General features: G+C 41.4%; 1 protein-coding gene across 1 annotated transcript in view; it reads left to right on the plus strand.

The window, feature by feature from the left end:
* Positions 1–17,619: 17,619 nt before the first annotated feature.
* CYP7B1 (cytochrome P450 family 7 subfamily B member 1) overlaps positions 17,620–25,414 on the plus strand; it is a 109,625-nt gene continuing 101,830 nt past the window's right edge. Inside the window, exon 1 of the mRNA XM_014056230.2 lies at positions 17,620–17,941. Within this exon, the coding sequence (XP_013911705.2) occupies positions 17,844–17,941 (98 nt within the window). The 5' untranslated portion in view covers positions 17,620–17,843. The remainder of the gene's footprint in view (positions 17,942–25,414) is intronic.

Below are 25,414 nucleotides of genomic sequence, written 5' to 3' on the forward strand. Positions count from 1 at the left end.
CAGAAAAGCCTCCTTCTATCCTGGATGAAAAAAGCTCCAATATAAGTCTAAGAATTTAGACTTTACTTTAAAACCTTCACTTTTTGGAAAACAACAAAAGTGGGGAATAAGACAGTGTGGAAAGTTAAGAAGCTAAATGAACTTGAAATAATATTTTCTGTGCAGTGTTTACCTATAAACGATTGTATGAAGTTTTTGAAATTAATTATAAGAAATTCTCCTATGAGAAAGTTTTGTTAAATAAACAGATGACAGGAGAAAACTTGAAGGAGAGAATAAAAGATTATTCTTAAAAGAGAACAGATCTATTAATGTACTGGAGCAAAACTATTTGACTCTAAAAGAAATTAAATTGAAGAAATTCCAAATTGTTTGGAAATTACTTACAAGATTGTTTGATATTGTAGCAGAGACTTATTTCGTACATTTATTTACTTACTTGATAAAACAGACTGAGACTGATTGGAATGTAGGTTTGGAGTTTTAAAAATGCTGGATTATACAGATTATATGAAAAAAAAGATGTTTGGACCTGAAAACAGATTTTAAAATGGTAAAATATAAGAATGATATGTAAAAGGTGCTCCATCAGCCGAGAGCCCAGGGAAGGGGCGGAGGTGTGGCTATTGTTATCCGAGAGTCTCTAGTACCTCGTAGGATCCCTGCTCCGGAGCTTGCCGGGTGTGAGTCCCTGCTGGTAAAGTTGGACCTCAAGGGTCAAGTGGGTTTGCTGTTAACGTACCTGCCTCCCAACAGCGTTGCAGCAGCCCTCCCCTCGCTCCTCGAGTCGGTAGTCGAGCTGGCAATTGAGTTCCCCAGGCTTATGGTTCTGGGGGATTTCAATTTGCCTTCGCTCGGTGAACACTCTGATGGTGCGCAGGAGTTCATGGCTTCCATGACAGCCATGGGCTTGACCCAGGTAATTCGGGGCCCAACTCATTCAGCGGGTCACACGCTCGACCTCATATTCCTCTCGGAGCAGTGGACTTGTGATCTTGGTCTGAGGGGTAATGAGATCATACCCCTGTCGTGGTCAGACCATTGCCTACTGAGGCTTGACTTTCGGAGGCCAAACCTCCGCTGTAGGGAGGAGGAACTGACCAGATGGTTCCGCCCCAGGCGACTTATGGATCCCTTGAGGTTCCAGACAGAGCTTGGGGTTATGCCTGATACTCTCGCCCACAGTCCGGTGGAGACCCTGGTTGCTGCCTGGAACTCGGCAGCGATGGGGTCCCTTGACCGGATTGCGCCACTACGGCCGCTCCGAGACTGTGGATCCAGGAGGCCCCCTTGGTTCACCGAGGAACTCCGGGAGAGGAAGCGCCGGAAGAGACGCCTAGAGCACTTGTGGAGATCCAACAAATCCGAATCGAGCCGAGCACTTTTAACATCGTGCATCAAGGATTACATCAGGGCAATTAGGATGGCAAAAAGATCTTATATTGCCACCTTGATTGCCTCCGCCAAGTCGCGCCCAGCCGCCCTGTTTAGGATAACCCGTTCCCTCCTAAATAGGAGGGATACGGGGGACCCCTTGCAGGGTAGGGCTGAAGAGTACGTCCAGTTCTTGGCGGACAAAGTTGCTCGGTTTCGGTCGGAGTTGGACTCCGATTCTGCAGATCCAGCCGAGGCACAAGGGGATAATCTGGCAGACCATCGCTGGGTTGAGTTTCAGGATGTTGCCCCTGGGGACGTGGACAAGGCCATGAGAGCTGTGAGTGCCTCCACATGTGTACTGGACCCGTGCCCCTCCTGGCTGGTTGTCAACAGCAGGGAGGTGACACGGGGCTGGATCCAGGCGGTTGTTACCACCTCTCTTCGAGAGGGGGTCTTTCCCCCCGCACTTAAAGCGGAGGTGGTGAGACCCCTCTTGAAGAAACCATCTTTGGATCCAGCCGTTCTTAACAGTTACCGTCCAGTCTCCAACCTCCCCTTTGTGGGGAAGGTTGTTGAGAAGGTAGTGGCCTTTCAGCTCCAGCGGGCCTTGGAGGAAGCTAGCTATCTTGACCCATTCCAGTCCGGCTTCAGACCTGGCTACAGCACAGAAACCGCTTTGGTCGCATTGACCGATGACCTCTGGAGAGCCAGGGATCGAGGCCATGCCTCCATTCTGGTTCTCCTTGACCTCTCAGCGGCTTTCGATACCATCGACCATGGTATCCTTCTGCGACGACTGCAAGAGGTGGGGGTGGGAGGCACTGTTTTGCAGTGGTTCTCCTCTTACCTCTTGGACAGGTCGCAGTCGGTATTAGTTGGGGGGCAGAGATCGAACCCTAGGCCCCTAACATATGGGGTGCCGCAGGGTTCGGTCTTGTCTCCCCTACTTTTCAACATCTACATGAAACCGCTGGGCGAGATCATTCAGCGGCACGGGATAAAATACCATCAGTATGCGGACGATACCCAGCTGTATCTGTCCACCCCGTGCCAACTCAATGAACGTGGACGTGATGAACCAGGGACTCGAAGCCGTTAGGGACTGGATGAGGGCCAACAAACTCGTGCTCAACCCGGACAAGACCAAGTGGCTGTTGTGTTTCCCTCCCACTAATTTGGCAAATATTCCATCTCTCAGGCTGGGGGTCAAATATTATACCCCTCAGACAGGGTCCGCAACTTGGGAGTCCTCCTGGACCCACAGCTGACTTTCGAACACCATTTATCAGCTGTGACCAGGGGGGCATTTGCCCGGGTTCGCCTGGTGCACCAGTTGCGCCCCTACCTGAACCGGGAGGCTCTCACAACAGTCACTCGTGCCCTTGTGACCTCTAGGCTGGAGTACTGCAATGTGCTCTACATGGGGCTGCCCTTGAGGAGTATTCGGCGACTTCAGCTAGTCCAGAATGCAGCCGCGCGAGCGATTGTGGGTGCACCTCGTTTCACCCACGTAACACCTATCCTCTGCGAGCTGCACTGGCTACCTGTCGATCTCCGGATACGCTTCAAGGTGCTACTTGCCACCTATAAAGCCCTCCATGGTAGTGGGTCTGGGTACTTGAGAGACCGCCTACTGCCAATCACCTCCACACGACCCATCAGATCTCATCGTTTAGGCCTCCTCCGAGTTCCATCTGCTGGCCAATGCCGACTGGCCACCACGCGGAGGAGAGCCTTCTCGGTGGTAGCCCCGACCCAATGGAACGATCTCCCCGTGGAGATTCGTACCCTCACCACCCTTCAGACCTTCCGCACAGCCCTTAGAATCTGGCTATCCCGTCAGGCCTGGGCCTAAAGATTGTAACCTGCCCGAATGGTATGAATGTTGCGTTTTAATCAGGTATTGTCTTATATGTAAAAGTTTGTCTTCCCCCCCCCCTTGGATTGTGAGCCGCCCTGAGTCCCCCCAGGGAAAAGGGCGGCATACAAATAAACAATCTGAATCTGAATCTGAAAACAATGTTAACATGGATTTACAAATGAAACCTACCAGTTGCTTTAGTAATTAAAGAGGGCAGACAAATAATAAATCAGAAGAGTGACTTGGAAATCCCTCTTACTTTAGATTTACAAAAGCAATGTGTGGAACCAAGGAAACTCACTCTGAGAAGAGACAAAAAACTACTACTCAAGCTGGTCCAGCAAGGAAACAAGAGAAAAACTAAGAAATCAACTTGAGGGACACTAGATGGGACTAAAGATTAAGCTTCTTAAAAACAAAAAGATTATTTCTAAAGTGAATCTAAAGGGTTAAGATATATATGTTATGGTTTCTGGTAGATTTTAAAGGGATTTCTTTTTGAGCAGGATTGTATGACAAGGGTTTAAAATTTCTTTGTGAGTGGGGAGAGATTCTTGTGCTTTATCTCTTAGAGAAAATAAGTTTGGATTACAAATACACACATACACACATATGTGTATATATAAAAATATTTCTGGTAGCTTTAATAGATTTTTGTTTATCTATTGTTTTTGCAGTTTGGTTAGTGATAAGAGATGAGATATAAGAAGAAGGTTATTTTTAAAAAAAAGTACTAGAAAGGGTATTAAGCTATCCAAATTGTTTATATGTTGGGGAAGGAGAGGAAGGAGTCATTTTATATATTGTATCTTCACTTTCTTTTTTCTATCCCTTTAATCTTTTATGTTTATTTACTTTTTATATTTTCTTTAATTGTATTAATTTTTTCCATCTGTAGATTTTAAGAAAATTATTATATTGTAAAAAGAGGAAAGATGATGCCTTTAATTTAGATACCCTATTATAAACATAGAAAATGTTTATACTATCTTATATCTCTTTATATTCTTTCATATAAATCACTTATTTATTTTAAAAGTTCAATTTATTGCATATTTGCAAAAGGCAAGTAAAAATATCCTGAAAATATGATGTGACCCACATCATTTTGGCTCTTGTTCATTCTCATTTGCAGCCTATGAGAATAAGGGAATGGGGCAAATTCAAAGGTTGGTGATAAAGCAGAGAGTTTGGTCCTTGAGGTTATTCATTAGCAAAGAATACATTACATTTTTAGACAGCACTTTTGCTGAACTTGCTAGGCCATCTGCTCTTGAGGTTTTTTGTTTCATTTCAGACACAACTGGCTCCAGATCATTTCAGCAGTTGATAAAAAAAAAAGAGTTCCTCGGAATGAATGAGTGTCTCAAAACACAAATCACTTTTTTGCAAATTTTGTGATAAATTTTCAACTATTCAGTCACCCTAGGAGGATACAGATATCTATTGTAACTTACTGATTCCCACCATGCAAACTTTCATCTGAATATTTCAAGCCAGCATTGATAACTTTTAGGAGGAAACTTCTTTAGTTCTGAAATCTAATGTTACTCACCTAAAAACTCTTCATTTGGCAGGTCTCCAAGGCTGTTGATGAGGTTTTGGCAGCACAAGTAGTTTTAGGAGAACAGGCAGAATGCAGAACTTTTGGACGGTTGTAATTCAAAGTCACAAACAATTTACATGTTGCAATTAAAAATAGGCACAAAATGTCAGGAAGTGGTGAGGCTCAAATGAAGAAGAACAGAAAAAGCTAAACTGCCTATGACTGTGTTATGTTTTCAGGTTGTTGCATTCATGCACAATATAGAATTAGACTTACTTTTAGTATCTAGAAAGGTTTATAGGTTAAGTGTTCCCAACTTTCTGGCTGCAAATTTTAGAATTTTAGATCTTCCATTTCTAAAATTTCTGAAAAGTACCAGGTGGGTAAAATCTATTTTGTAGATTCTTTTTCTTTTCCTATCCTTTTATGCATTTAGGAATAGGCAACAATTCTTTTTCCACAAGAATTTGGGGCAGAAGTCTACCAATTTGTAATTCCAAATATTATGCCTGATTAATCCCAGTTTTTTATGTTACCATTTTGGGATCTATATGGCTTTGGATAGCATCTCCTAAATAAATTCCAGTGAAAAGAATGGGAGCTGTACAACACAAGAGGCCACTTCAAATTGCCTTCTCTGCTACAGTGTTTTGGTTATTTTATTCAAGCAAATTATAACATTCTGAGGTTAGACAAAGAGGAAGTACAGGAGATTCCTTCAATGATCTGTTCATATTAAAGTGTATTATCCCCCAAATAACTTCTCCACTTCCCTCTAATAGGAACGGTCAGTCTCTCATAAATAATGTATTTTTAAAAAATAGTTTTAAAATATTAAAATTAGGAAATGAATTTTGCATCCAGTTTGAAGGTCATTTCATATCATTGACCAAAAGGTTCTATGTGTATCTATTCCAAAATTTAACTGAAACTCATAGATTTTACTACCATATAAAGGAATTTAAGGATGCAGCAATATTCCCTCTATGGCATAAATGGTTTGTGTAGAATAAAGTATACTTTGAACTAAATAACTGGTCACATATAGGTGATTGCTTAATATATGTGAACAGAATATAAGTGAAATTAATAATAGCAACAGAAAATTCAAATATTATACTTGGATATAAACTTTCCAAAAGTTTTTTTTAAGAAAATACCCATAATGTTTATAGGTGATTTTTTGTATGAAGTTATTACTTCCAGTGCATTAACATTTTATTCATTTTGCATCAAGTGATAATGGTTTATGCTTTCTTTCCCTTTTTCTCATTTATTTCCCTGAGGACTGTTGGTAGCTTGTTAAAATATTCAGCAAACCACAAACATTGTAATGAGCTGCAAACTTTCAAAAACTGTTGCTTCCAGCAGCTTCCACGTGCTGCAGTTGCAGTACTAATGCATGGGTAGGCAATGCATAGGAGAGAGGTGTCAAATACGTGTATTAAATACATTTAGTAAAAGAGGGAGAAGAAACTGAACTGAAACAAAGAAGTCATGATCAAACTTGGGGATAATCTCTTCATCAAATTTATCTTTGGCAAAAGACTGGGAGGCCCAAGACCTCCAAGGGTGATGAGATGGGTTTCCCTCGTAAGATGCAGGTAGCTGCCAAAAAAGGTGTGGAATAATTTCATAATCATTATAGCTGAACTCATCAAGATAGTCTGTTGGAGGACTCTTAATTTGGAAAATGCAAAAGAAATATTCCTTGTAGTTCTGATCTCTGAATACTATCAAAAGCAAGCACAAGAGCAAACAAATTATTTGCAGAACATATACAGTAAGTACAGACTTTCCAGTACATTTTTTTAAAATAAAACTTATTTTGTTCTTTATTGATTGATTTTGTTAAAATTTACCTCTGGGGAGGAATAATCTTATAGACCACAAGCTTCTTATTCCTGTAAAAATATTTAGAATAAAGACATTTCTTCTAGATTGGCAAGTAATAGTTTAGGAAAACATAGTAATTATTGTGCATTTATTTGATTGTAACATTTTTTGAAAAGGTAATAGGTTAAGAGTCACACAAGCAAATTTGAGAATACGTCATTCCTAAAGGATCACTGAACTGATGTTCTGGAACAGGAGGTTCTCAGAGTATTTGCAGATCCTAGAACTGTATCAATGTTAAAATAAATAAAAAATACCAAAAAAGTGCAAATAAAAAGGGCAGCCATCCTGGATGCATTTGATAATAGATCTTTAGGAGCAGCTTCCCATAATGCTCTAAATTCTCAGCTAGATAACTATAGCTACTGATCTCTATTTTTTTCCAGGTCCTACATGGAGTCAGAGTTTCAGCTGAATGAAAGTTCATGTTGCTGTTTAAGGGGTTCATGACAAACTTGAGCAGATTTTCAAACATTTCGGCAAATTTTTGAAAGAAAAAAATCAAAATTTGTGCAACTTCTTAAAGACAAAGTGAACTTTCAAGAAGTTTGAAGTATGAGCAAAAACACACAGTTGTGAAGACATCCCAACCAGAAAGAAAGGAGTAACTGGTACAGGGACTTATAGAATAGCATCTGCTTCTGGGATGGTGCAGCCTCTGTATAGGAAGGCAGTGTAGTGGATTGGCTTCTTCTCATTGAAAAAATATATTCAATCCAAACAGACTTGGAAGGGACCTTGGAGGTCTTCTAGTCCAGTCCACTGCTCAAGCATAAAACCCTATCATTTCAGACAAGTGGCTTTCCAGTCTCTTCTTAAAAACCATTAGTGATGAAGCACACATAACTTCTGAAGGCAAGCTGTTCCACTGGTTAATTGTCTTCACTGTTAGGAAGTTTTCCTTAACTCCAGCTTGCTTCTCTATGCTCTTGCTCACAACCAGTGAACTAATGTGCTGAAGATGTGCTGAAGGACACTAGCCAGATGAATACCTAGTAAGCAGAAATGTTTTTTTTCTCTATTTTCCTCCCCAAAAACTAAGGTGCATCTTATACTCTGGAGCATCTTATATTCTGAAAAATATGGGTAGCAATACTTTTATGGGTTATATGGTTGGTAATAATATATATAACATTGCTTTTAACTTAGGAGAGGCTAAGACACTTTCCCACAAATCTGATTTTTATTCTTCTTCTTCTGATCCTGCTGTTAAGTAAGAACTGGATATCATTTCTAAAGCCTGGTTTTTTATTTTATATGTTTTAATCCCACCTTTATTATCTTTTACAAATAACCTAAGGTAGCGAAAATACATAATATTCCTCCAACAATCCCGTGAAGTGAGTTGGGCTGAAATAAAATGACTAGCCCAGCTGGCTTTCATGCCTAAGACAGGTTTAATTTTATACAGTTAGTACTCTATTTATGACTGTTTCTTCAGCAACTATATGAAATTGTGACGGCACTGAATGAAGAGATTCACAACCCCTGCCAAAGTTCTGACCATTGCAGTGTCTGGTTTATGTGATCTGGCAGTGCACCCACCTTTACAACCATAGGAGTGCTGCAATCCACCCTCCCCACTGTAGGCTATGAAGCCTTGCCAGCTAAGTCACTGAGAGGTGGAAAGGATTGTTCTTTAAGCTTGAGAAAGGTTGCCTTTGCTAAGCTTTCTAGCTGAGCTCTGCATTGATGAGAGTGCCTGTCAGGGAAAGGGAAAGGTTAGTGCACTTGAGCATGGTAAGGAAAATGCCAGGAATAGTGGTTTAGTGGTTTAGTGGTTTATTAGCATTTGTAGGCCGCCCTTTTCCCTGAGGGGACTCAGGGCGGCTCACAGGAAACCAGGGAGGGGGGAATACAACATTAAGACAACAACATATAGTAAAATAGTAAACAACATACATTCATCATTCGGGCGGGGTAGCGATCCTTATCCCCAGGCCTGACGGGCGAGCCAGTTCTTCAAGGCTATGCGGAAGGCTTGGACGGTGGAGAGGGTACGAATCTCCACGGGGAGCTCGTTCCAAAGGGTCGGGGCTACTGCTGAGAAGGCCCTCCTCCTTGTAGTTGCCAGCCGACACTGGCTGGCCGATGGAATGCGGAGGAGGCCTAGTCTATGGGATCTTATAGGTCGTAGGGAGGTAATTGGCAGAAGGCGGTCTCTCAAGTAGCCAGATCCACTGCCATGTAGGGCTTTATGGGTGATTAATAGCACCTTGAAGCGCATCCGGAGATCGACAGGTAGCCAGCGCAGCTCGCGGAGGATAGGTGTTATGCGGGTGAATCGAGGTGCACCCGCGATCACTCTCGCGGCTGCGTTCTGCACTAGCTGAAGTCGCCGGATGCTCCTCAAGGGCAGCCCCATGTAGAGCACATTGCAGTATTCCAGCCTAGAGGTCACAAGGGCCCGAGTGACTGTTGTGAGGGCCTCCCGATTCAGGTAGGGTCGCAACTGGCGCACCAGGCGTACCTGGGCGAATGCCCCCCTGGTCACAGCCGTTAAATGGTGGTCGAATGACAGCTGTGGGTCCAGGAGGACTCCCAAGTTGCGGACCCTCTCTGAGGGGTATAAAATTTGACCCCCCAGCCTGAGTGTTGGAATATTGGCCAAATCTTTGGGAGGAAAACACAACAGCCACTCGGTCTTTTCTGGGTTGAGCACAAGCTTGTTAACCCTCATCCAGTCCATAACGGCTTCAAGACCCCGGCCCATCACGTCAACCGCTTCATTGATTTGGCACGGGGCGGACAGATACAATTGAGTATCGTCCGCATATTGATGGTATCTAATCCCGTGCCTGCGGATGATCTCTCCCAGCGGTTTCATGTAGATGTTGAATAGTAGGGGGGATAAGACCGAACCCTGCGGCACCCCATAATTTAGGGGCCTTGGGGACGATCTCTGCCCTCCCACTAACACCGACTGCGACCTGTCCGAGAGGTAGGAGGAGAACCACCGTAGCACGGTGCCTCCCACTCCCACCTCCCGCAGTCGTCGCAGAAGGATACCATGGTCGATGGTATCGAAAGCCGCTGAGAGGTCAAGGAGGACCAGGATGGAGGAATGTCCTTCATCTCTGGCTCTCCAAAGATCATCCATCAATGCGACCAAAGCGGTTTCTGTGCTGTAACCGGGTCTGAAGCCTGACTGGAAGGGGTCTATAGTGGTGGGGAGGGAGAAGGCCAGTGGTAGTGGGAAAGGAATAAGCCAGGTTTTTCAAGGATGCAGGGGAAGAGGCAGGAGGACCATGTATTGCTGGGCCTAGTCTACTGATGCCTTCTGGAAGTGGTGGGACAAGAGGAAGAAGGCCAAGTTTCTTGAGAGTATTAGGGAGTGGGGGGAGACAAGAGGCTGCTGGATCTAGCTGACTGAGGCCTTCCAGTCTGTGACAAGTTTCCACATGCTGGCAGGCGCTCGGCTTCCCAGTGCCTCCTCACTGTTGGCACTACTGCATGGTTTCTTAATGACTGTAGCAGAGAGAGTTGGGATTGTGGTCGTTGAGAAAGGCAGCTGCATGTAGGCCTCACTAAATGACCACAACAATGTACAAGCAAAATTCCAAGCTCAGTAGTGGTCATAAGTCGAGGACAACCTGCACATGCATGAAATGTTAATTGCGTTCACACAGCCTATTTAATTGGCTTCATGAATTAAGCAATCTGAAGCTATTTGCACAATATATGGAATGATAAATTAACCAAACAGGCTTGGTTGCATAAAATGCTAAACTCAAAGAAATGTACGGTAACTAGGGTTAAAACGAAACAATTTTACTATATTGTGTGAATGCAGCCATTAGGTCTTTAAATGGCCTGGTTAAGAATACAATGCAAATGTACAAAAATGCAATGCAAATGTACAAAAATGTTTCATACTACAAATAGTTTATATTTTTAGAAATGCAGTTTGCACCTTGCCAAATTGAAGACATATGGTATTTTATGGCAGCTTTCTGTCCATATAGTAAAATTAAATATCAGTGCTAGACATTTAGATGTTGCTCCAGGCAGATGGAATTGTGAGTGAAGCTTGACTTCCCCCAAATCTAAAATTCTAGAAATTAAACACTGATAACACAATGGAAAATACCTCCAGTTGAGCTGAAAAGCTGCAATTCTCCATTGTTTATTATATTTCAATTAATAACCCATGCAATAAGTATACCCTGTCCTTCTGTATAACGTATCTTGACAACATTGAAGGGTTTTTCCCCCCACAGCAATAAGGTTAAAAATGAAGAGCTATGCAAAATTGTTTTTCATACTTAAATAGTAACCATCTTCTGCTTGTGTATTTATACTGGAAAAACAAGCTTGCTTATTATCAAAAGGTGCTTCTGATAATGTGCAGAAAAGCTCTCTTTGAAGATAAAGAGATTCTACACGGATTCACAATGATCTAGTATTATTAGCACTGTTCTACACCATGTCTGTGAGGTGCTTTCTCAGCACTTAGAGCAAAGTTTGAAATAAAACTTCTTAAATCTCTCCAGAGACTTAGTACATTCTTTGAAAGTTTGAAAACTGAATGCTAGGCTCTGCTCAAGGACTGGAAGAAAGTAAGAACACATACACACAGGTACAAACATCAGTTGGATTCCCACAACAGTCTTAGCCATGGTTTAGCTGTTGAATAAACTACAAATAACTAGGTTTTCCAATACTTTCAACCATAAATCATGGTTTTCAAAACAGAGTTCCACAATATATACAAATTAAATAAACTACATTACAGCTTACTGCAATGAAATGTTCTTAAACTTAAAGGAACTTCTGAACTAATAGAATTTTGTCTGCTGCCCATCAAACCATAGATCTTTTCTGCTGTGTTTTTTGGGGGGGTGGGGGTGAAACATTATTTGTAAAGAGATGCAGGTGGCTTACTTCTTAATATTCTGGTGAGCTATAAAAATGTTGATGTTACTTTGGGGTGGGGGGTGTTAAATCTTTTTCTGTTTAGGTACTGAACATGTTTGATCCTGTATTTTTTTTTCTTTATGAAATTGTCAGCAGCAATGAAAACAAATGAAATACAGGTATTTCCATAAGAGGCTTTGGTCTTATTTCACAAAATATAATGATTTGTTTTAAATGGAAGGGCATACAATATTATACATTTCTCAGGGAAGAAGACAGGTTCTATAAGCCAGGCTCACTCCTTCACATTGCAATCAATCCTTTAAAAAATGATCTTGTATCATCCAGATTTATTTTAGCATTAGCATTAAATTCTTCCATGCAATGTAGCATATTGGCCAGCAAAGGATCTCCAGCAAATGCTTTAGCATCTTCCCGTGTGATATTTAGAATCTTTAAGTCTCCCATGACTGTTTTCCATCATGTATTTAGAGGGCATCCTCTTTGGTCATTTGGCAGCAGAGGTGGGCTGGACTTAATATCAATGCCATTTTGAGATTCAATTGATTTCCATGAGTTGGAGTCTTCTGTGTGTTGTGTGTTTGCAGGAGAAATTCTTTTTTCATTAGTAATATGGTCAAAATAGCAAATCTTTAGGATCTGTCGAAAATGTCAAGTCTCTTGTTAATACTTGCTGACATCTTCCAAGTTTCGCTGGAATAAATGGCTGTCGGAATCACTACAGAGGTGAGCAAACTTAAGTTTCAGTGATATAAACTCTGAGGACCAGATTTTTCATCCTCTAAAAAACAGCTGTTGTTTTTTCCAGTGGGACACAGGATATCTCTGTTTGCATCTCCATTTCGTATAATTACACCATCCAAATAAGTAAACCATTCAGATTTTAGTGAGGATTAAGTTTATTCCTGTTTAGTTTTACAGGAACAGGATATCTCAATGTTAGGGTTAAGAAAACAATGAATAAATGACTCACTATCTTACTATGACAACTGCACTTTCCCCTTCATTGAGAAGATATGTGGTTTATACACATCTTGGGTTAAGAGAGAGGCATTATCCTTCTGAGCTTATGATTTCTGATGGCTTAAACTTGTATGGAATGCTACTGGTTATTACAATTTAACTAGTGGGAGAAAAAAGTTGTCCCTCCAAGTCATGACTGTGGATTTCCTGTAAAAATGTAATGATTAATGGCAGAATAATAAATTTGATGGACTAAAACATCTAAGATAATGTTTCTTAACATTGGCAACTTTAAGATGCATAGCCTTCAAATCCCAGAATGCTGGCTGGGGACTTTTAGCCATTGAAATGCACACATCCTAAAAATGCCAAGGTTGAGAAAATCTCTTCTAGGAAATATTTACATATTTTTATGCAGGGAAATACGTATATAATCTCAGTTTAGCTAATGAACTTCTAATTGGTCTATTTTCCATATAATTTTCCTGAATAAGTTATATATCTAAGAAACAATTATTTGGCATTAGCATAACTCTTAATATATGGATTACCTTTAAGCAGTATCCATTTTAATGAAATTAATTTTATCCCACCAACTCAGTGAAATTTTAATCCATCTATCAACATCTATGGCAATGTTCTCTAAACAATATCTAATTCCCATATGCAGAATTATTTTTAGGAATATAAAGTCTTTGATACTGAATATCAACTATATGAATTACAAACTCTAATATTTACATGGTACTAATGAAACTTATCAACTAATAAAAAGCAACTTTTTATTGTAAAAATCAATATGATTTCCTGTGGCATAGATTTTACTGTTAGGCAATATATTCCCCCACCCTGGTAGATTTATATATTTGATTGACATTTGATTAATATATAATATATATTAATAGTTTCTCCTTTTTTGATCTTTTTTATTTGTTTGCTTGCTTGCTTTGTTTTTATAGTTTTTCATGGAGTTCTTTTTTTTTGCATTTTGTATTTTTAATTCTTTTTTGTAAAACTTGTTAAAAATAAGTAATAATAATGAAACTGCAGCTACTAATCCTGTAATATGAATTCTGAGGCATAGGTTAGCATGTCTAGTTTATAATTTTAAAAGTGGATTGTCTGATCTTACTGCAGTCTTGACTATTGGACATTATCTTTCTTTTTAGTAATTTAACTTCAAATTATACCATCATCAAAAAAGTAAATGAGAATGATGAAATTGAGGGAATTTAAACAGACTAAGAGATGCCTATGTTACATATTATATGTTATATCTATGGCCGTGATGGTGAACCTATGGCACAGGTGGCACGCAGAGCCATTTCTGGGGACACATGAGGCATTGCCCTGTCATCTCCAGCATGCATGTACGTGCTGGCAAGCTGATTTTTGGCCATTTTTCACCTTCCAGAGGGCGAAAAGCAGCCCAACATACAATCTGGAAGTTTGGAAATTGACTTCCGGGTTGCCTGTTCTAAAATTCTGATTTGTGTGTGGGGCCGTTTTTCACTCTCTGGAGACTTCAGGAGGCTTTCCTCAAGCCTGAGGAGGGCAAAAAAACAGCCCAACACGCCTCCCGGAAATCCGGAGGCTTCAGTGAGGCCTGCGCACATATGCAGGGGGGAGGGCATTGCATTATGGATGTGGGCACACGTGCACGCAACCCCCACATGTTCCCCGCACTTTTGGAATGCCTCACCAGAAAGGTTAGCCATCACTATCCTATAGCTTCACAGTTGAATTACAAATTACAAATATGATACATAATGTATAATAAAATAAGCCATGAATATAGTGAGCCGTATAGTACCACCATATCTAGCCTTTTCCTGAACCCATGGGGAAACTCACACTGCTGGAATGCATGGATCACTGATAACAAAAGATTCTGGATGTGTGTATGAGTGAATTATTGCTGATATACACATCAGTGTTGGGATTCAAATAATTTAACAACTGGTTCTCTGCCCTAATAACCATCTGGGTAGACAGGGCTCAGTGGTCATGTGAGCGTGTGGGTGTAGCCAACTCAACGCCACTCACATCAATGGGCGCTTTGCCTTAGCTGTGACAATGGAATCAGGGTTAACCGTAGGGGCAGTTTCTGTAAGCAGGGCAATAAAGATTAGACTAGAAACAGGTCCCTTGAGTGAAATTGCAGATGTCTTATCCCAGTGTCTGGAGACTATTTGTTTGTTTATTATTATATTTATATGCCGCCCTTTTCCCCCAAAGGGGACTCAGGGCGGCTCACAACTCAAACTAGGGAAGGGGGATACAGACAAAAAATTAAAAAATGACACATAACAATGCATAATTTAAAACACACGACAGTCATACCATTCGAGATGGGGGCAACAGCTCTTTAGCCCCAGGCCTGTCGGAACAGCCAGGTTTTAAGGGCTTTGCGGAAGGCCTGGAGGGTGGTGAGGGTTCGAATCTCCATGGGGAGTTCATTCCAGAGGGTCGGAGCAGCCACAGAGAAGGCTCTCCTCCGGATAGTCGCCAGTCGACACTGGCCGGCGGATGGAATTCGGAGGAGGCCTAATCTGTGGGATCTAATCGGTCTAGTGTAGGTAATTGGCAGCAAGCGGTCTCTCAAGTACCCAGGTCCAATACCATGAAGGGCTTTATAAGTGACAACTAGCGCCTTGAAGCGTATCCGGAGACCAATAGGCAGCCAGTGCAGCTCACGGAGGATAGGTGTTACGTGGGTGAACCGAGGTGCACCCACGATTGCTCGCGCGGCTGCATTCTGGACAAGCTGGAGTCTCCGAATGCTCTTCAAGGGCTGCCCCATGTAGAGCACATTGCAGTAGTCCAGTCTAGAGGTCACAAGGGCACGAGTGACTGTTGTGAGGGCCTCCCGGTTCACGTAGGGACGCAACTGGTGCACCAGGCGAACCTGGGCAAATGCCCCCCTGGTCACAGCCGACAAGTGGTGTTCAAAAGTCAGCTGTGGATCCAGGAGGACTCCCAAATTGCGAACCCTGTCTGAGGGGCGTACTGTTTGACCCCCCAGCCTGAGAGATGGAACACTTGGCCAATTAGTAGGAGGGAAACACACCAGCCACTCGGTCTTATCTGGATTGAGTACAAGCTTGTTAACCCCCATCCAGTCCCTAACAGCCTCGAGGCACTGGCACATCACGTCAACCGCTTCACTGAGTTGGCACGGGGCAGACAGATACAGCTGCGTATCGTCCGCATACTGATGGTATTTTATCCCGTGCCGTCGAATGATCTCACCCAGCGGCTTCATGTAGATATTAGACAGGAGGGGGGATAGGACCGAACCCTGCGGCACCCCATAATTCAGGGGCCTAGGGGTTGATCTCTGCCCTCCGACCAACACCGACTGCGACCTGTCCGAGAGGTAAGAGGAGAACCACTGTAGGACAGTGCCTCCCACCCCCACTTCCCGCAGTCGTCGCAGAAGGATACCATGGTCGATGGTATTGAAAGCCGCTGAGAGGTCAAGGAGCACTAGGACGGAGGCATAACCTCCATCCCTGGCTCTCCAGAGATCATCGATCAATGTGACCAAAGCGGTTTCCGTGCTGTAGCCAGGCCTAAATCCCGACTGGAAGGGATCTAGATAATCGGTTTCCTCCAAGGACCACCGGAGCTGAAAGGCTACCACCTTCTCAACAACCTTCCCCACAAAGGGGAGGTTGGAGACTGGACGATAGTTGTTTAAGACGGCTGGATCCAAAGATGGCTTCTTCAGAAGGGGTCTCACCACCGCCGCCTTTAGAGCGGGGGGAAAGAACCCCTCCCGAAGGGAGGCAGTGACAACCGCCTGGATCCAGCCCCATGTCACCTTCCTGCTGTTAGCGACCAGCCAGGAGGGGCACGGGTCCAGTACACATGTGGAGGCACTTACAGCTCGCATGGCCTTGTCCACGTCCTCAGGGGTAACAGCTTGAAAATCAATCCAGTGATGTCCTGCCAGATTCTCCCCTGGTGCCTTGGCTGGCTCTGCACAATTGGAGTCCAGGTCCGTCCGAAGCCGAGCAACTTTATCCGCGAGGAATTGGACGTAATCCTCAACTCTGCCTTGCAAAGGATCGCTCGTATCCCTCCTATTTAGGAGGGAATGGGTTATCCTGAACAAGGCAGCTGGGCGCGACTCAGCGGAAGCAATCAGAGAGGCAATGTGTGTTCTTTCGGTTGTCCTAATTGCCTGAAGGTAGGCTCTGATGCTGGATGTTAAAAGCGCTCGGTCTGACTCAGACTTACTGGATCTCCATCGTTGCTCTAGGCGTATCTTTCGGCGCTTCATCTCCGCTTCATTTGGGTTTGGATGGGGCAAAACTGGACTCCAACTCAACCAGAGATGGTACGCTGCCAGTGCTCACTGGTTCAGGCAAACTGATAGTGGTGGGGGTGCCAGGCTTCACCCACCCACCCTGACATCATCAAGTTCTGTGCATGCCCAGACACGCGCCCTCCCGCTACAAGAAGAAGTGAAGAAAATAGAATACCATCTCTGGACTCAACCATAGCTAGATAGAGTGGCTGTAGGTATTTGGATCTTCTGGACCAGAGGTTCTCCTATCTCTAGTTCTGGATGAGGTGCATTACCCTTAGATAGTGTGCAATCTGCTTGGGGGGGGGGGGCTAGAAGACCTCGAAGATCTTTTCCAGCTCTATTCTGATTGGTTGGTTGGTTGGTTGATTGATTCAGAATGTGGGAAGCGTGGTTTTCAGAGGAGTGAATCAGCAGAACAATCTCAACCTCCTTCATCTTTTGGAAAGTCCTGGGAAATTCCTCTGGGATACTGGAACTCTGCCAGGCCAAATTGTTGTATACTGAAACACAGAGCCTATTAGCCAAACTGAGAATAACAAATAAAAAGTCTCTCTCCTAACAATTTGAGGGCGTAAAGATGGGCTAAGATTTCTCGGATCTTGTGACTTTTCCAGCGGGAAGCTTTCTCCCAACTTTGGGAGACTGATCGGCTGCGCTTTCGGAGTTGTCACCTTTCCTAAAACGAACAATCCGTTCTTTCATTGCCCGCGGAAAGGAAAGGGGCGGGGAAGGGAGGGGGAGAAGGCCTCGCCCTTTCCCTTTTCCTGTCAACTCTTTCGGCCGATCCCAAGAGGAGGGGCCGGGGACTCCCGAGCTCCAGTGGGAGCGAGGTTGCTCACTCGAGTTTGACTTTCTGGCGCCCAGCTCCAAACTTCCCGGAACGCCGCTAGAGATTAAGCGATCGCCAAGGCGAAGAGAAGGAGCGGCTGCCCCGCAGAAATTTAGCCGAGCGCAGGAACGATCTCTTCTTTCGGTAGCTGGAGAGGAAAGAGGCTCTCCCCAACATGGGCCTCCTGGAGTGGCTGCCTTCTGGCGTGTACGGTCTGGCGCTCGCTACTGCTCTGGCTTTCGGGGCGTTCTGTGCTTTCGGCAGGAGGAAAAGGTAAGGGAAGACTCCCTTTCGCTGCAGTCTCGTAGCTCTTGGCTTTAGCTAATCGGGAGAAGAAGGCATCTCTAGGAGAGAGAAGGCGGCTCCCACTTTTCTCGAGAAGTGGCACTCGAACTTTTGGTTCCGTAGTGAACGATGTACAGAAACAGTTCGGGGAATGTAGGAGCTTGTCCTGTCTTGTAGGGAACGTTTTTTTACGGAATCACGAAGGGAAAACTACGGAAGAAGAAGAAGAAAGTTTTTCTAAAGTGCCCTCCGATATAAATGAAGACAGGATATAGATAGAACGACTCGTTATTATCGTGCTTCTATCTGATGACAGTTTCCCGAGAAGTTAAAAACGCGTTTACCAAGTTATGATGCCTCAATTGGTCCTAATAAAGATAATATTCATATATGGGTTTATAATCGAATGAAGCCAGTTATCTTCTGTAGATGTGAAACAAATTATTGAAACCTTATTTGAATCCAAATGTCAAGCCTTTAACGTGGCACAAAATTACCACTCAAGAGTGAGCCTTATTTGTTCTCACATATATCTGGTAAACATTAGATTAATAATCCAAATTGGGAAATTATTATAGCCAATCAGAACGTTAGAAAGTGACGAGCAAGCTTCCTGCTCTACAAGTTGTCATTAGACTCTATACAGAAAAGGTAATGGACAAAGATGATTTGATTTGAAACCCAGAATGCCTGTAGACTAGATCTGACGGCTTAGACTTCAGTATCCACTAACAAAAATGAGCATGACCAGAAACCAAGAGACTGAGGGAATTGTAGTCCAAAGCACTAACATTTCTGGAACTTATACAGTGCACTTACTGTTAATTTATCTGTCTTTTTCCTCAACCTAATTTCTTAGATTTGCAGAGTACATGGGACTATGTGGGTTGAATTTATGTAACACGCTGGATTAAAACATATTTGGCTAGCTTGTGATTCATTATTTTGCGCAAACACAATAAATGTGCAACAATGATCCTGCAACAAACATTGTTCTCATATGAAAGTAAATTAAAAACATTATTGTTCTAATGCTTATTATACATTTCATATTATCCCTTAATTGTTGGCAAGCCAGTCAGACACTTAATGGCTATGTTTATACTAGGACTTCCAGTTCTATGACAGTAAAATCTACACTCCAGTAGAGACAGTAAAGAAATACAGAAAATTATCCTCTTTGCTGCTATCTAGTGGTCATCTGGATTTTTGCAACCTGGATATATGTGTGTGTGTGTGTGTGTGTGTGTGTGTGTGTGTGTGTGTGTGTGTGTATGTATATGTATATTAACCACTATTCTCTCTCTCTCTCTCTCTCTCTCTCTCCCTCTCCCTCTCCCTCTCCCTCTCCCTCTCTCCCTCCCTGTCTTCGCTCCCTCCCTCCCCCTCTTTCATTTTCAGTACTTGACATATTGACCCTTAAATTTAATTATATTAATTAGACTTGGTATATATAACTAACTAGACTAAATTGTGTTTATCTACTTTGTTTTCCAGTGCAGACCCAACTAATGGTTCACCAACTCCTTCCCCATGATGAAAATATGAATCCAGCAGTTATCACAATTTGTCTTCTGTTATAACTTAAATATGCCTTCTCCTTGTTAAATAGTGAACAGAAACAAGTTGGATATTCAATAAGTTGGTAGTTTTAACAGGACATTCTTATTATCCCTTTGGACCAGGAGTGAATAGACAAAACTTTGTTCTATTAGATTTTGTCTCTAGACTCTAGATTACCATGGCTGTGACTTTGGCATTGTGCTGAACTGGCATTAGAAGGTATCTTCTCTGGCAGCAGGAATCTACCAATGAATTCTGTATTAAAGAGCTTTATAGTTTGAGCTGTTTGCGCCTTCAGACTCTTTCTTGGAGAACTCACTAGGTGGCACTTTTGACTTGGTTACATGAGGGTACTTTAGTTTAAACACAGGGTTCTTTTCTGCCTCTCTGCTGGCTGTTGGCTGTTTTAGTTCACATGCATCATGCTTATCAAGTTCTGGACTTGGTTCAATGTGTTGTATGAATCTAGCTATTTCTTCCAGCAACATATCTCAGGATTGGATTGAATCCAGGAAGGCCTATAATTCCAAGCCTGTTGCTTGGAAATAGGAAAGCATCTGCCTTTCATTAGGAGAGAAGAGGTTTGTGTGGGGGAACACTGTGATTGCTGCACATCCAGCAAGAATCAGGTCTGGTACTAATCAGAAGTTCTGTGTCATGGCATAGAAGACTGAAAGTTCATCTTCAAACGACAATTGTATTGTTTTGAAAGCTATTGGTGGGATTGAAAAATTCAGCAGAAAATTAAAAAAACATTTTTTAAAAAAATCAATAGACCATGAGTTTTAGTCCAGCCTTGGGCATGAAAGTGAGCTGGATAACTTTCAGCAGGTTCCTCTCAGTTGTGGAGAAAATAGGAGAAGGAAGGAGTACTCAGTGTATTTGCTACCTTGAATTATTTACAAAAATAATAAAGATGAGATATAAATAAGTAAAATTAGATGTATTTCAGAATACACACACAAACACACATATTTATATATATACTGCTTGCTCGGGATTGTCTTGTTCAATAATTATTCAAATTTATCCCAAAAGACGGTGAGTTCAAGTACCATCTTAGCCATGAAAGCCAGCTGGGTGGTCTTGATTCAGTCATTCTCTCTCAGCCCAACAGGATGGTTGTTGTAGGGAAAATAGGACATGGAAGTTATGATGGATATGTACTCCACCCTGAGTTTTTTGTAAAAATAAAAAAGGGGACAATAATAAAATAAATAAATAAATAAATAAATAAATAAATAAATAAATAAATAAATAAATAAATAAATAAATAATAAATAAATAAATAAATAAATAAATAAATAAATAAATAAATAAATAAATAATTGGCATTTTCTTCTGTCAGATCCAGACTGTCTGAATTTCAGAAAATTTAAATCATTGTTTTAGTCACCCTTACTCACCAATTTCTCTAGGCATGTAATATTGATGGCTTTGATGTGGCAGGTCATCAAATGTATGGATTATATATGTATGTATATGTGTATATCTTGGACTAGCTTTAAAAAAGCTTGGTTATCTTGCAAAAGGGAGCAATTATTTTATCAATTCCCCATGACAGTACCTCAAGAAAATCAAAGACCTAAAAATAGAAAAGGAAATTATAATTTCATTTGATGTTACAGGATTCTTTACATTCATAGATCCAGAAGTAGCAAAAGAATCCATGGCAGTAGTACTACATAATACCTCCAACATAGCCAAATACACTAAGATCAAAATACCCAGAATCATGGACCTCATCAGCTTCTGCTTCACTATATACTTTCAGTTTGATGGACAGGTATACCAACAAATCAGAGGAACATCCATGGGAACACTAAGGAAGGACTCATAACATAGATTATAAGGCAGCTTCTAGAAACTACAGCACACTTTTACATATAATGAAAGATAAGGATTTGATATATAAACAACATCTTCGTCATAATAAAAAAAGGAACTAGTGAAGACCCATTAAATAATATCTTCAAAGGAATTAAATTCACCAGAGAAAAAGAAAACATTCCCCTTCCTGGATATCTTCATTAGTAAATAAAACAATAAAAATGCTTAATGGCTTAAAAACAACCCAACATATAACCAACATCCAGTTAAGCAGGGATTAACAATACCCTAATCAAGGAACTATCAAGAAGAAGACCATATCTCCATCTGTTTGCCAGTTGTTAAAAATACTTTTGATAACATAGGAAACTTTCAATGGTTTTTGAAGGCTGAGGGTCCTTGACCAGAGTGAGTTCCTACCAGTTCAGAATGGTTTGGCTGAATAGGTAGTAACTTGGCCTGCCATGCCCATGAACAAGTCTTTTGTTTTTTGTTTCTGCACATGCACATAAACAATTTTTTTAGTACTGTGCATCAAGCGAACCGCAGTAGCAGCAGCTGGAGCGAACTCCTGTCCTTGACCAAAGTCTTTGTGGAATTGTTACCTTTTCTCTGCTCTGAATATAATTTGAAATAAAGTTTGTTTTTTGTGGTTCTGTAACTATCTTAAAAAAAATTACGTGAACAACATATGTAGGTGTAGCTGTAGCTTCTTAGGATAAGATCAGGAGTGAAATCCTCCCTGGTTGGACCGGTTCGCCCAAACTGGCAGGGACATTTGGCATCAGTTCTCTGAACCAGTGGCAAAAATCCCCAGTGGCCCCATCCAAGCACGCTTGGTTGCCCTGTCGCCACTCACCTCTTCTGGCCGCTTGACCTGCCCACCCAATCCAAACGTTTCTCCCTCCATTCACAACAGACCTGCTGCAGCCTGTCCCTTTAAGGTAAACCAGGGGGCGGTGGGGCATAAAGGGAGCAGCAGCTCCGCTGTGAATGGATTCATATACACATTTCTTTCCTACGGGTTCTGTGGTTGTAGCTTGGGGGGAGGGATGTGACTGAGTGGGCATGGCCATGAGTCACAGGACTCCACTATGAAGCCATGCCCACAGAACCAGTAGTAAATTTTTTTGAACTTCACCTCTGGATAAAATCCTCTTTATTTTTTGAATTATGATTTTTATATGCAAAAACAAATAGAACTAACTCCATTCTATTCATGATGTGAATACCTGCTTTTGTTGGTATAATTTTCAAAGTGATGATATTTTTAGGACTTTTTAGGATATTTTTAGTTATGACCTCAGCTCACTAGAAATGTGAATCCTTTGTTCATTGTCTCTTGTATTTAATGACCTCTCTAATGTTCATATGAACCCATCATCAATTTGTTTTTAGAGGCATATACTGTATATCTACGAATGATTAAAGAGCAGATTTATTAACATTTCTCCCTTTTTTTGATTGGCTTTTAAAATTGCAGCTGTATGTTTGATTTACTTCTTCCTTGATGAACAACTAGACTGAAGAAGATTTCTTGCTGAAATAATTGGGATCAACATAGAATTGTTTTATTCTTTTGGGCAAAATACAATAGGTCATTTCCATGTAAAATCAACATTAATATTGCGTTCAAATAGTCACTGAATGAATGGTTGTTAAGCAAGGACCATATGTGTGCATGTGTGTGTGTGTGTATAGGCACACACATACACACACACACACACACACACACACACAGAGATCCCTAGAATTTCCCACCTCAATCTCTCTCTATACAAAAATGTTTGCTCTTCCATTTTTCCTTTTCTTTGTAAAGCAGACACCCAGTTAATAAGATTCTTCTTCTCAGTTGCATGCTGTGTACTTCTGAATTCTTCATGACAGAGTTCTTCTTGTAGTCTTTACTTACCTGATTCTGCTGCACAACAAGGAGTTTCATGATTGATTTTGCTAAAACTGGTTTGGGGGGGAAATGTATGGCCAGAAAAAGAAAAATTTCTCCAAAGAGGGAGCTTGAAGAATGGATTTCCTTGAGCTGGTACCCATTTATTAATCTCTATTGTAGAACAAAGCCCCAAATATCTGTTGTTAAATATTGTTGTGTTAGCAACAATATTTGCTAACAAATATTATCAAACAGAGCTACTTAAGAATACTTTTTTCTGTTTAGATTCTTATATGATCTAAGTTTTCTTAATTCATAACAATAACAAAAGGGCTTCCTCCCTTCCATTTCTCTCTTTCTCTCTGTCTCTCTCATCCTATCTTATCCTATCCTGTCATGTCCCGTCCTGTCCTGTACCATCCCATCCCATCCCGTCTCATCCCGTCCTGCCCGTCCCATCCCATCATCCCATCCTAGAAGATGCCTTGTTTTAGCTGAAAATTCAGGTTATCATGTCATTAGAGAGCCAGAGACATTAGCACGTCTTCTATTAGTGCCTGTTATTTAAAATTATTGTCTGGAAAATGAATGTTTCTAAAGGGTAGTAAAAGCGGTTATATTCAAATATATTACTCAATATTACATTTATGGGATCTCAGTGATTCTGAAAGTGATGTGAGAACTTTAGAAAATAAATCATCTCATTACATGCATGTTTTCTATAGAAAATTCCAAATTCTGACATTGTTTCTGGATGTGAGAAAAGAGAATGGAAGGGAAGACAGGGGAAAATATTTTCTGGGTTGGATTTAGTGCGATAGGGTTATGAAAACATACTGCAAAAATCAAAAGGAAAATTGTGATCCTGTGGTATCTTAATTACTATGGTGCGTTGCTAGTACAGTGGAGAGTTTGCATTCTCTTGCTGTGGGAGAGAAATTACTACCATTTCTGGTCTATTACAGATTCTCCTTGCTCAGCACATAAGTTAGGGGAAAATGCAACATAAAATAAATATTCCATGTTCTTTTATTTTGTAGAAATTTGCCCCTAAAAAACAAGCACCTAAATGTTTGTACCAAACTTTCCCAAACTTTTTTTAGGAAAAATATTTTGTGTCAAACTTTTTACCAAGAAAAATCTTAAATTGTTCTATGCAACTTTCCCTGGTAGATGCATTAACAAATACCTTGAACATAAACTTCTTTTCAAGAAGTTTTCATAAACTTCTTGAAAAGGGTTGAGTGTGTGTGTGAGTGTGTGTGTGTGTGTATGTGTATGTGTGTGTATGTGTGTGTGTGTAAAACCAGCTTCTGCAAACAAAAGGACATTATGCATTGTGCCTTCTGGGCAGACGTGAACTTTTGGAAGCATACAGTGTTTTAGGATTTCCCAATAGTTTTACTGTGGCGCAAGGGAAGAGGATGGTGAAATATACAGGGTAGTCATCCAACAGTATGAACAAGCCATAGAGTTTGTTCAGGGATATTGAATTGCCTGAGGCAAAAGGGGACGTTCCAAATCTCTTGTTTTTCCCATGAAGAAAACAGCCAAGTTATGTAACATTAACAATTCGGTCACTGGATGCCTCCTACAGAATGGGAACACAGTCATGGTGGTAGCAGGGAAATAGCAATTTTTAAATTGTCTTAATGCTTTTTCCAATCAGTGGGGTTGCAGCTTTTTGGTGAACAGATATGATGAGTACAAAAGATCACACATTTAATCACGCATGTAATATCTCATCGCTGAAATCCTGGAGAGCTGACAGCTTGATTTATTATAAGACAGTTACTCATATTTATTATGTCTGCATCATCCCATTAAAGTGGCAGCCCAAAGAAGTCTGAATGTCAACTGGACAGTGGGTGTAAAAAGTGGAAATGAAGGTAGTGGTGTCTAAATCCCTGGTTAATCTGGTTGGAGCCAGTGGAATGGTACAGCTGTGGGCCTAGAAACAGAGAGACTGACGTTCAAGTCCATTCTTAGCCATGGAAGCTTGCTTGTGCCTGCAAAACAGTCACTCCCAGCCCAATTGCGTCTCAGGTTGGACAAAAATAAGGACTGCTGTTTACTGTTTTCAGATCTTAAATAAGAAATGGGGTATAGTTCTAATAAATAGTAATAAATTAAAGGGCAGCCTGGTTTATATAACACATTAAAGCCAAACTATGCAACTA

The sequence above is a fragment of the Thamnophis sirtalis genome, unplaced genomic scaffold (genome assembly GCF_051295495.1).
Source record: "Thamnophis sirtalis isolate CommonGarterSnake01/CBP01778 unplaced genomic scaffold, rThaSir2_p1.2 scaffold_2, whole genome shotgun sequence".
Lineage (NCBI taxonomy): Eukaryota > Metazoa > Chordata > Lepidosauria > Squamata > Natricidae > Thamnophis > Thamnophis sirtalis.